A 12,500-nucleotide genomic window follows, 5' to 3' on the forward strand; every position below is an offset into this window, starting at 1 on the left:
TGATCTGCTGTCTGATTGTCAGCTGGCTAATGTATTTGCTGCACTCAAAAAGCTGTAGTAGTACTTTGAGCTTAACGCTCTGCATGAAACATCAACATGCTTTAGCAGGTATAATGTCTACAATGTTAACTATCTTGCATGCTAGTATTTTCTACCTGAAAACACAAACTACAGCTGAGCCTGGTGGGATTTAAATTAGATTGGTCGTGTTTTGTATGGAGGATTTTTATCAAGTGTCTCGATTCATCCGAAAGTCAAAAACCTAAAGATATTCAATTTACTATAGTTTTAAGAAAAGGAAATCCATCAAATTCTCACATTTAAGAAGCTTTTTTGTTAATTAATTAATAGTTAATAATTAATTGACTTATCATTGTATTCTAGATAATAATAATAATAATAATAATAATAATAATAATAATAATAATAATAATAATAATAATAAGAAGAAGAAGAAGAAGAAGCTTTATTTGTATAGCACCTTTCATACAATAATTGCAGCTCAAAGTGCTACACAGCAAAAACATAACAATTAGTACAAGGTCAGAATAAGAGCATTTACAGTACAATAATCACAGTGATGATGTAAATGAGTCTGAAGTACCATTACAAAAATATCAGAATTAAAATAGTATCAAATAACATTGGCACACCATTCTTGTAAATGTTTTAAACTGTCAGAGCCATATTTTGAAGTATGAGATCAACAATGGGCCCCTGTGGCCCTTCAACTGTTTTACTCCCTTTGCTACCCATTATTTACGTTTACAGCGTAAACCTCTTTATTGACCTTTTAACGTATAAAACACAGACGTCTCCGTGAGTCCACATTCTTTTGGCAAAATCTTGGTTAAAGCCCGCTTCATAAACAAACCCCTGTTTGTTAGATGAGCTATTTAAGTCTGGACTAAAGTGCCGGGCCTATCTACCGTCATTGCAGGGCTAGAAATCTACGCATGTGCTAACCTTATTACCTGTCCCAACAAAGAGGAGATGATAGTCACTGCAGGAAAAATCTGCCAATTGATCACAGCCACATATGACACTGAGAAGAGGAGCAACACTGCTACTCAGCTTACTAAAGTCCATCCATTCCATTTCTAAAGAGTCCCATGAAAAAGGTTTGAGGATTCAGGCAGTGTGAGCTCCTCGAGTAGTAAAGGCTGCGGTACGACACGATGTGACAGCGCTGTCAAACAACAAAGTGCTGCAGCATGGGGCCACTGTGGCTGAGTGCTGGAGCATGATGTTGCAGTCATACAGGAACATGGATACTAAAGTTTAATTTTCACTTAAGGTGTAGGAGGATCTCTTGGGTGACATTGGTAGATTGATAGAAATGTTTCATTTTTTCTCAACGTAAGCAGCTAGATGCTGAAACCCAAAGCCGTGGTCAAAGCAGCACTTTGGTGTGGAAAATAATCCAGCAGTATACTTATTTATGTTAAAATTATTCCTACCCAAAATGCCATTTAGCAAACCGGCCAACCCTTTTCTTCCTTGTCATCCAGCCCCCAACACTGCAGGCATCATCGCAGGATCCATAATTGCTGTACTCCTGATCCTCATCATCATTGCCATCATCCTCTTCTGCTGTTGCCGTGCTCGTCACCGGAAGAAGTATGAGAAGGAAATCTGCAATGAGATAAGGTACATTCACTAAAACATCAGTGACACTTCGCTCACAGATTACTAAAGCTCCATTTTGATGGAAGAATATTTTTTAACCCTGTGTAGTCTTTGCTATATGAGAAGTGTCTTGGTTTGCATATAACCTGATTAAATGTAAGCAGAACAATAATGTGTTACATGTAGGGCTGCACGATGTATCGTTTTGATACAAAAGGAAAATTTGCACGGTTCTCGTTTTCCATGACTAATCCAGTGTTTCTCATCAAATATAGTCTAGGTAGGCTCGCCACAGTTTCATTTCATAATGAACCATATTGTTAACACTTCTCAACGGGTGGGGTCCGCGTCTGCCCGCGGAATTCAACTCGGTGGGTCAGAGCCGGCCGCTCGGTGTGTGAGGTTCCTCTCCCCGTAGTGCTGCGCCTCGTCCAGCTTTAAGTCTGGGGTGAAGGGCTCGCGGCTTCGACCGTGAGCCTGTGTCATTTACCATGCTTTGTGGGTGTGACTTTTTTTGCCGTGTCATCACTCATCATCATTCATATCTATACAACCAACCAGTTTATAAATACATTGTTTACTAGAGCACACACTTGTTGATAGATATAGCATCAGTGCACCAGATTGATGCATTTAACTTAAAATTTTACAAAATCTAGGTTGAAACTTTTTCATATCGCAAAATGTATTGCAGAGAGAAGCCCTAGTTACCTGTAATCATTACTGTCGGCTCTAATTGTATTATGACCTGTGGTCAACTCAGACACACACTCAAACAAATGCACACACAACAGCACACCTCCAACAGCCATGAAAATGTTTTTTCTCCATCAGCGGTTTTCTTTTCTTTTTTTATACCCCTCCTCAAATAAACAGCTGTGGTAATCAGTTTGAAAGCTTTGTTTGCTCTGTGGATCCTGTGTCACGTGTGCTGTTGGCTGCCCCCCCCCTACCATCCAGCCCTCGGCTCTGTACAACCCCTGGGCTTACTATCACTCAGCTGCGGACTGAATCTGACTAAGACCACAATGTGACACTGGCGCTGTAGGACAAAGAGGATTAGTCCACTGGTCCTGTCTCGTATACACAGAGGCACACATTCGCTGAAACACCCCCACATGAAGCTATGGACTAAACGAGCTCCAGCCCCTCAGGCTCAGTTTGATTGAGCATTTAACTGGATTATTGCTGCTTATTAGTTGTTAATGTGGTGGCAGAGGGAGTCGAGGGCATAGCTGTACTTGTCAGTGTAGCTGAGCAGTGCACACTGCCCCAACCAATCAAACCGGCCAACTCCAATTATTTGTCCCTCCTTTTATTGAGTCAAATCATGTTTCGCTCTTGAAATGACTCACGTAGACTCCTTTATTATTCATTGTTTTCTTCTCTGTGGGCAGCAAGTGCCAGACATTCCACACTTTTGTACCTGTGTGTCATCAAACTACACTATGGTTTATAGCACCGTAGAAAATCATTTTCCATATTCAATTTTCTAACTTCAGGGCTGCATAATTCTGGAAATATTCAAGAAGGAAACTTTCCATGGGAATTAATAGGAAATGATGGGAATACAATGGAAGTATAGTTATTGCAGTCATGCAGATGTAAACAAACCTTTTAACACATTATAAGCAGACATAATCCATTAACTAAAGTGTGCGTGCGTTCGTTTGGTGTTGAATTCCTATTTAATGGAATGCTGGAAAATGATCTGAACATGTGATTGAAGAGTATGCTGCTGATCAAAATAATGGGAATACTTTTAACCAAAACATGCCATAAGACCATCTGGCTTTATATGTATCCTCCCGCCACTAAGTTCACTGTTAGAAGGTACAATCTTTATATTGAAATTGTGCAATCCTAGACTAAGAGGTATGATAATGAAAGTGAGTGTACAGTCTTATCGTGTTGTCTAAATGCGTTGCTGTCTCTGTTTTCTCTCAGAGAGGATGTGCCCCCCCCAAAGAGTCGGGTTTCAACGGCGCGCAGCTTCACCGTGGGCAGCCAGCGCTCCTCCCTGGGCTCCATGTCGCCCTCCAACCTGCATGAGTACGCCCTGAAGCCCCAGTACGACAAGATTCCCTCATCAGAGGAGTACGAGAGGCCTCCGAGCCAGATCCCTCTGCCCCCGCCCAATGTTGCCAGGATGGCCGGCCCCAACCTCAGCCGCATGGGGGGCATCCCCGTCATGATCCCTGCTCAGAACAGGGACGGCTCAATCGTCTAGCCTGTCCTCTTCTCTAGAAGGGGCCATGCAACGAGGGGAAGGAACGGAGGAAGAGAGTAGGACACAAGCCAATGAAGATGGAGCAAGAACTGGGATGGGCTGACTCGCCTGACATTTATCTCGTCAATATTTACAAATGGGGGTTTACTCCTCTTATGAAGACCTGGCTCTGCTGAGGTGCTGAGAAGAGAAATTGAGTCTAACTTGAATCATTACAGAGCACATTAACTTTTTATCAAATACAAATACAAAAAAAACTTTTACTTCCTGGACTTTCTCACTGAAACATGAATTAATGTGGACATAAGGCAGAATGGTCAATATACAAATTATATTGTACATAAGTGAATGCATGTTTTTTTTAAATATAGATGGCCCTTGCTGTAGAGATACTTAATGTTCAAAACAGATCCAGGCCCCTGTACCGCTGTAACCATGCATGTGTGTATAGAACTGCAGCTGTATGTGTGTGAATATAAGTGTATGTTTGTGAATGGGAGTTTGGGAAATGTTTAGTTCATTTATCTTCCTTTTAATGGCTACATAACAGTACGATCATTTTGTCAGGCAATCGTATTTTCTGACCCATACATTTAATGTTAAACAAGATTTTATGACTTGGAAAAATAGAAAGACATGCTTTTTAGATTTGAATTAATCCCTGGACTGAGTTGAAAAATGTGTATTTAGGTCAGCCGTTTTTTATTGAACCGTTTGCTATTTGAATTGTCCCGTCTGGGTGGGGGGGGCAGAAGTGAACAGGATTGGCTGATGCCGAGGGGGAGGTTCAGGCCAGCACATCTTGTGATGGGCGGATTATTGCCTCTTGAAAGAGCTTAAAAAAACAATGAAAGACCGCCAACCCTCCTCCACAGAGATCTTGGAGGAGGTAGAGTATAGGGAAATAAGGGAGGCAGCTGGACAGCAGGGTTCATTGAGCAATCAGCTTTGATTGTGTGTGACTGTCAAAAGGCCCCTAACTCCTGCGACCACCACCACATGTAGCCCCACACACACACATACACACACACACGCACGCGCACAAAGTCTTAATTCATTATCTGTAGTATTAGTCCCCCCCAGATGTCCAGCATATGTAATCCTCATTTTTTGCCGTCTCATTACAAGGAGCCAATATCTTGATTGATCTTGATTACCCTTCTCTCTGTGGTCAATGTGAAACCTTTCACGGCTTCTGTAGCGTTAATTGGACTTTTTAATGAAGGATTTGAAGCCTGCCTACATGAAGAAAGTTCCCACAAAGAGGAACAAATGAGAAAAGCCTTAGAATGCTGGCTTTTACTGCTCTGCTTCCACTTTACAACCACTTTGGTCTGCGTTCATTGTGCAGTCCCAGTGCTGGATAATGGAAATGTTTGTTCAGTCCGTCAGTCGGTGCAAGTTGCCATAGGTCATTGCAGTGTGTGGGTTATTCTACTGTTAAACCATCCCCATGTTTCCATTCTTTGCAAACATGTTTTGGAAGCACAACATTTCATCTTGTTTGCTATTTAAAAAAAAAAATCCCAGTATGAATACTTGGAGTGGGCAAACTGTTTCTTTTTGCTCCAACGCCTTATTCTATTCTTTATTGCAGCCTTACACACCTCCCCTTAGTTTACCTCTGCACAGCTCTCACAGCTGTATTCTAATAACTTCTATTGTGCCTTGTCGCCCCAGTTGAGTTGTCGGAGCACGTCGGCCTATGTGCACTGTGCTATGTGCAGTAGCGTCATCCCGAATGGCCATCATAGCCCACAGTCTCTAGAACAATATAATAATCAGCACACAGTAAGCCTATTGATTGTTTTCTGTTGCCTCGGTCAGGTCAAGTCTAGGATTTTTCACACTCAATCACCGCATCCGAATCCCACATAGCATAAAGCTTTGATTTTATATTCCAAAACAGGACTTCATATTTTTCTTTTTTACTTTATTTAAGATTAAGTAAATTAATGTGCTTTTTTAAAACTAAAACATAAATAACATGAATGGTTCTGGCTATATGTATAAATATCCTGTTGAAGTTACCCTATCTAATCACAACACCGTTGAATGATATAAAGATGATGTTTGTATGTATATGTGATGCTTTGCCGTGCTGTGCTCGGCAAATCTATATCTAAAACAGAAGAGATGGGTCTGTGTGGGCCTTGACAGTACAGTATGAATGCTTCTTAGTATGATTGGGAATTTTTGAGTGAGTGTACTGTTTTGTGTGAATTCTGGGATCTAAGGGGAGCTGACATCTTCGCCCCTGTTCTCCCGGCAGATCTGATGTCACACCTGTTTTGTTACCCCGAGGAAAGTGGACCCTGGGCCTGCCTACACAGAGAAAAATCTGTGTGTTTGTCTGTGTTTTACATGAAGGAGTTTGGTGTCAGGTTGGGCCCCTGTAGAATTCTAGTTAGACTTTCACCTGCTGACAAACTGTACAGAGCTCTTAGGGCGACGGTCCTGTTACTGTCCCCCTTTGTGCTCACAATATTAACTGTAGCTTTAAACTCAGTGTACTAATATTGTATGAACATCTCCTTTGAGGTTTGCACACCGTGTGAGAACCAATTTATTTCTTTTTGTGTGTATTTTTTGTGCTGTATTTTTGAATAATAAAAGTCCTTGAAATTAAGAAAGAATAGCCAGACATGTTTGTTTGTTTACTGAAGCAATAGCAGCTTTGTTGACTTGAGCATAAATAAAACTCACTTTCTCTCCTCTCCAGTGGCGCGTGTTCTCCGGGGACTCTGCTTCCTGCAGCTTTTTGACTGTGATTAATTCTAATCAGCCAGTGAATTCCACCCCTTACACCAGGTGAGGTGACTTTGTAACCACTTAATGACTGTAATTAATCAATTAAGCGGGCCTGTCGTCTCCATTTCTCACCATTCAGCTTCAGAATAGACATGCAGAGGTTTTAATATCCTATAGACCGTTTCAATGGAATTGCATTGCTAGGCTACAGCTTTGGTCCATACCTACTTCCTGTCAGCTGATGTCATTTACATACACTGCAACAGAAAACAAACTACGACACATTTAGAATGTTTGTTTACAACAAAGGCTCTATATGCTTCTTATTGTTGCTATTCCCCTGCTGCACTGTATTGTCCGTAGCATCATGGACTTTTGTGTCAACATTTGTCCGTTTTTTTCAATTACGCCCTTTAGTTGATGTAGTGGGTAATTACTTTCATTGCAAGCCGGCACTAATCAAAGTTGTACAAAATTAGCTTACTAATTGAGAATGCTGAATGGTATGAAATGCCTAGTTGATGACTGAGGGACAAATCATGCACATGTTTGTGTTCCATGTTTCTGTCGCCCTCCTCACACTCTTTATTCACTTAACAACATGCTTGTTATCTTGACATGTGGATAGATCGATTATGAGCCAATAGCTCCACTGTGTGCAGGCTGCTGACAGGTAGTCAATAAAAAGACAAGCACTTAGTAGCAGTGCTAAGCGGACATCCATTGCTATAATTGGATGTCAGTAATAGATAGGGCCCCAGAGCATTGATCTGTGGCTAGTCGGGAGTCCCTCATGGATCCTAATGGCTGCCCAGCAGCTCTGCACGTCATGGGTTCTCTTAGGCGTGTGTCTGTTCAGTTGCAGTGATACTACCTGCACAATCACAGCCGCCCTACAAATGGATGTGGTGGGATATAATGGCACTTTTATGGCCGTGCATTCAAAACATTCATTAAAAGGACATTAGTGATGTGTGCAGATTAGATTTATGGACTAAAGGCTATTCTCATTGAATTAATGTACAATGAGTCATACATCATCCCTCAGTGTCTTCCAGCCCAATATCCATTTGTGATATTTTTTTTTTTTTTTTTTTACCTCATGTCCTCATTCACATAGCTGAAGGGAGAGAGTGGTGTTGTGCTAAGCACCTGGGGATTTGTGCCTGCCTCCCACTTCCCCGGCTCCCTCCCTTCTGCCTGGGTAAGGTATTAATTGTTTGCACAGATCAAGGAGGTTGGTATGGCAAAAAAAGCTCATTGGTTCTCCAGGAGGGTTTCCTTGGCAACCTTATCTGGTTGTACACAGTCTAAGCCGGCTGCTAGCGGGATGATTTATCTTGTTAAGCGTGATTCGCTCTCTGCTAACAAAAGAGGCCTCTAAAAGCATGGGCCTCATCAAAGTCGCTCTCCTCCAGTGTGACGTCTGCTGTCACAGACGTTAAGCTTTCTGCCTTTTTTTAGAAACCTCAGTCAGGTTGGGAGAGAGTTGCAGGGGGAATTCTGGGTAGGATAGAGGAAGATGCATATGCATGAAGAACGAGCTCCATCGGCTCCGTTGGCACAGCAGTACATTAACATTTTGGCTCTGCTCTCTTAGCACTTTGGATGTAAAATGACACAGATTATGGTGTGAATGTAATCTTGTACAGCTACATCAGACAATAAGAGGAGCTACAGCCATTTTTGGACATCGTCCCTCATGTTTTGGGTCGCAGTAGTATTTAGATGGTTACAGAGTAAAGTCCTACATTTGAGTATAAAATCCTCTTGTGTTTTCAATTCAGAATCCTTTCATAATTTAAAGGGATAGTTTGGATTGTTTGAAGTGGGGTTGTATGAGGTACTTTTGCATAGTCAGTATATTACTTAGAGTAGATGACGGTCGGCACGTCCCCTCTTTGGAGAAAGGGCAAGGGCAGCAGCAAATGCATTTTAACCAAACCAAAAGAAATCTATATTAGTTTAAGTTTACGCTATGTTTAGAATATTTTTACCACTATACCTTGCCGTCAGAAAGCCCTCTCCGACGGGGAACTGAAGCCGTTATATCAATCTATGCTCTCGCTAATGCCACCAGACTCCATTGATAAAAACAGTAATTGTACCTTGCAGAACTCAGACGGCTAGGAGCTAGCAATTTGAGATGGCACCAACCTGTCACTCAAAGCGGCCATACCCTTAATTATGCATAATAAATAAATCTACTGAGATTTAACTGCTTTTGGAGCCTCAAGTGGCCATTTGAGGAACTGCAGTTTTTGGCACTTCCGTGTTGGCTTAATTTCTCAGCCCCGGGGGTTTGCTGCTTGGTTGCTGGTCTTCCGTTGCTTCGATTAGTTAGTTAGTGTTATTGTGTGAAAAACACTAAAGTAACCAATCAAGGTAGCTGTAGACCAGCAACTCCTGTGTTCTGTGAGATAAAATGACTGTTTTTGTCAACGGAGTCTGGTGGCTTTGACGAGAGCATGGGCTGTCAAGTTAAAGCAGTGGAAATATTCTAAATATAGTGTACACTTAAACTGATACAGATTTAAAATACTTGTTGCTGCTGCTTGTTGCTTAGCTTCCGTGCTGGTACTACTGTTTCTCCAAACTGGGGGCGGGCCTACCTCCATCTACTGTATGGATAAGTACCTCATACAACCCCACTTCTAACAATCCAAACTATCCTTTTAATGATCATAATATTAATACAACATGTGGGAAAATAAGCAAGCAAATACATGCCTGTAGTATTTTGTATTTTAACATCGGGACCAGTCTGTCTGACGACTGTTAAATGAAAGCTGACAGTCTGAACTTTAAATGCACAGTCACTGTGCCATGTGAAATGAAAAGGAATCTGAGAAAGAGGCACAACATCAATGTGTCACCATGCAAACACTCACGGCACTCAACCTTATGTCTCCTTGAACAACCTGCATGTTGTGGCTGGAGAGGGCGGAGGATATTCTGTGGAGAGGGAGTCGAGTCCAAACCTGAGCCAATCATCCCACTCTGTCTGCTACGCCTGCAGACAGCCCAGATTTCTCAGGAGCCTTACCCAGCTGCTGTGCACTCATTTGTCAGTCCTCCTCATTTCCCAGTCTGGGAGGAGGAGAGCTCTGGTACAGCATCCGACAGCCTCCCCACCTCTCCCGTCTTCCCTTTGGTCGATATGGAGTCATCTGTTAAGGGCCGACCTCTAAACCCGCTGCATTTCAGCATCGTTTTGGGTCACTATTTCGACCCCACACTGCTCAAATTTCTATGACTAATATGTGAGTTTTGATGGATGACCTTCCCCTCTGCGCTCTAGGGAGAAGAGGGTTGCGGCGGTAGATGCATGCTGAGATTACACTCGGTCCAAGAACATCATGTTATACCAAGATCCCCTTCTCTCTGGTGGTACTTTGTCTGGTGAGCTTCATGGATCAGTGAGGTGACGCTCATCAGCAGATGTGACATTTTAGTCACTAGCGGGAACATTGCGTGTAGCATGAGCAAAAGAGAGAGCTGCACTTAGCTTCTTACCACAGGAGACACTCGCTTGTGGGGAAATTAACGTCATCAGAGTTGCTCCCCGACCTACTGCCATATGCCGCTGGAGAAGAGAATAAAGGAAAGAATTCAAGAAGGTTCAGATGCAGGACACCTGGTTTAATATCTCTCTCTGGTGTACTGTAGCTTTACACACACACATTTCCTTTGATCTTTTCTTATCTCTTATCTTCCTCTGTTATCATTAAAGCTCAGATTGGAACCAGGGGAGCACCGTGGTTTAAACCCCACAGACCAAGATGGCGGTTACACAGTGCAGGTCAACTCAGTCGTTTACAATGTGATTTGTACTTTTAATCTGCACCTCGTTCGGACTCTATTATAGGTGATCGTCCTCCAATGCCATGTCATCACGAAGGTGCAATGGAGGCCGGCAATAAAATGTAGCCTTGGCAAGGGAATGGGGCTCAGTTTCCCTTTTTTCTCAATCTGATGATTGGGGTCATCTCTATTATTACCACAGTGATGTCAGTGATATATCGTATGTGTGTCTTCCTGTCTGCCCATGTATGTGTTCATATCTATTAGTGCTGGTTGTGTGTATCCATGTGCAGTAGCATCACCCTGAGTGGCCACAGTGAGGGCAAAGGTCAGGGTGGTGATTTAACAGGATGGGGCAATCCCTTTTCCCTCGGCACAAGCAGAGCAACCATCCCCCCCATCTCAGGCTATTTCCAGCTCAGCAATTAGACAATGTTTCTCTTCATGCTAGACACGTACCTCAGGCCACCTGCACAGAGTGAAACCTCCCCTCCATGCAGCACTCCAGCTGTCACAGGCGCAAAATGAGACTGAGGATCTGGATGGAGTTTGGATCATGGCTGTATAAAGAGAACTGGATACAACGTTGGAGGCGGGCTCCTGTTCATTTTTGAAAGTTGCTCATTGGCGCATGAAGCCAAATAATTTGACTGTTGTCTATAAAGTTACCCACATGTTTATTCATTGCTGTGCAATTCCCATAGAAATCCTTCATCTGGATTTGTATGGGCAGTAATTAAACAAGCAGAATTCTTACTGAAAATAATTTCAGTCTAATAGAGTAAATTGAATATATTTAATTGTGACATTTTGTTGTGTCAGGCATAATATACAGACTATTCTCATTTCCTTTCCTGTATAGGTTTCACAAAGGGTGTTGCTTGAGGATACTGAGAAAGCTCTGCATGTCGGTACAGGGGGTGGACACAATAACATGAACACCTTACGATACAATGCAATCCAACACTGTACTACAAACTATGTATAAAAATGACCACGATGGCATCTGATTAAGATATTATAAGCTTCACCATTTATTAGTTGCTGGTCTACTCTAAGACTCGACATGTTCCTGTATACTATGTTTATGATGAATCTGGGCCTGACAGCCACTGGGTTTCTAACAGACCTCCAGTGAATCCTCAGAAGAGCTTTATATTGGTCATCCTTGTCCTGGTTTACAGGTGGATTTCATTGGGGGGGAAAATATCCTTGGCTAAAGATCTTTCTGAACCCCAGCATTACCACCACATGTTAAGATGTATCTATATATGCAGACATGTGTTCTTTGTTTGTGCACCAGCAGTTGTTGGCTACTGTTCAAAACAGTACAAAACATGAACAAGACTAAATTTAAGGTTTAGGAGGATGCAGACAGGATTGACGGGAACATTGAATCCAACACGCATCACGAGCCGAACAACAGAGTTGCAGTCAGGTAGCTTAACAATGTGGTCTACAGCAACTTTGTTTTTATTTCACAGTAGTTCTAGTATTGTAGTACAGGCGTGTATTATACATACATACGTATATTCAGCGCATGCTACATGGCGGTATGTTCAGACAGACACATAGTCTACACCTTTCTCATGATGTGGAGGCCCAGGACCAACTCTGTTAGCCTTTACTGTGAGTGGAGTTTCCGGGTTCACCACTTCACTTCCCCAAGGTAAGTTTGCTGCCTGTGCTAACATTAGGAGCCGATGTCTGGGCTGTTTGTCAGTGCTTGTGTGTTAGCATTAGTGCTTCTGTCTCTCAGACAGCTGCAGATGCCTGCTCGCTAGTTTATGCTGCTATGCTAGCTGCTGTGAATTGGGTTTATATTGGATTGGGATCTACTGTAGCAGCTAAACTAGTTTTCTCTTTTCTTTTCTTAAATTGACATTGTGACGCTTTCATGCTGTTGATAATTGATAATAGTAGGTAACTGCATGTATTGACATTGGTTTTGTGGCTTTCCTTAGTTTGAGAGTGTCTATATTTACTGATTGTGTCTGTGAGAGAAGTATTGTCTGTTTGCTCATTTACATAAGAGGCCTTTTTTTTCGCACAGACATTTTGACTTGTTATTCAGGTGAGCAGGTGT

The 12,500-nt window shown here is 42.3% G+C and overlaps 1 protein-coding gene across 1 annotated transcript in view; it reads left to right on the forward strand.

The window, feature by feature from the left end:
• cxadr (CXADR Ig-like cell adhesion molecule) overlaps positions 1-6,497 on the forward strand; it is a 39,781-nt gene extending 33,284 nt beyond the window's left edge. Inside the window, exons 6-7 of the mRNA XM_029448775.1 lie at positions 1,512-1,650; positions 3,577-6,497. Coding sequence (XP_029304635.1) covers positions 1,512-1,650; positions 3,577-3,859 — 422 coding nt within the window. The 3' untranslated portion in view covers positions 3,860-6,497. The remainder of the gene's footprint in view (positions 1-1,511; positions 1,651-3,576) is intronic.
• Positions 6,498-12,500: the final 6,003 nt, after the last annotated feature.

The sequence above is a fragment of the Cottoperca gobio genome, chromosome 14 (assembly GCF_900634415.1).
Source record: "Cottoperca gobio chromosome 14, fCotGob3.1, whole genome shotgun sequence".
Taxonomy (NCBI): domain Eukaryota; kingdom Metazoa; phylum Chordata; class Actinopteri; order Perciformes; family Bovichtidae; genus Cottoperca; species Cottoperca gobio.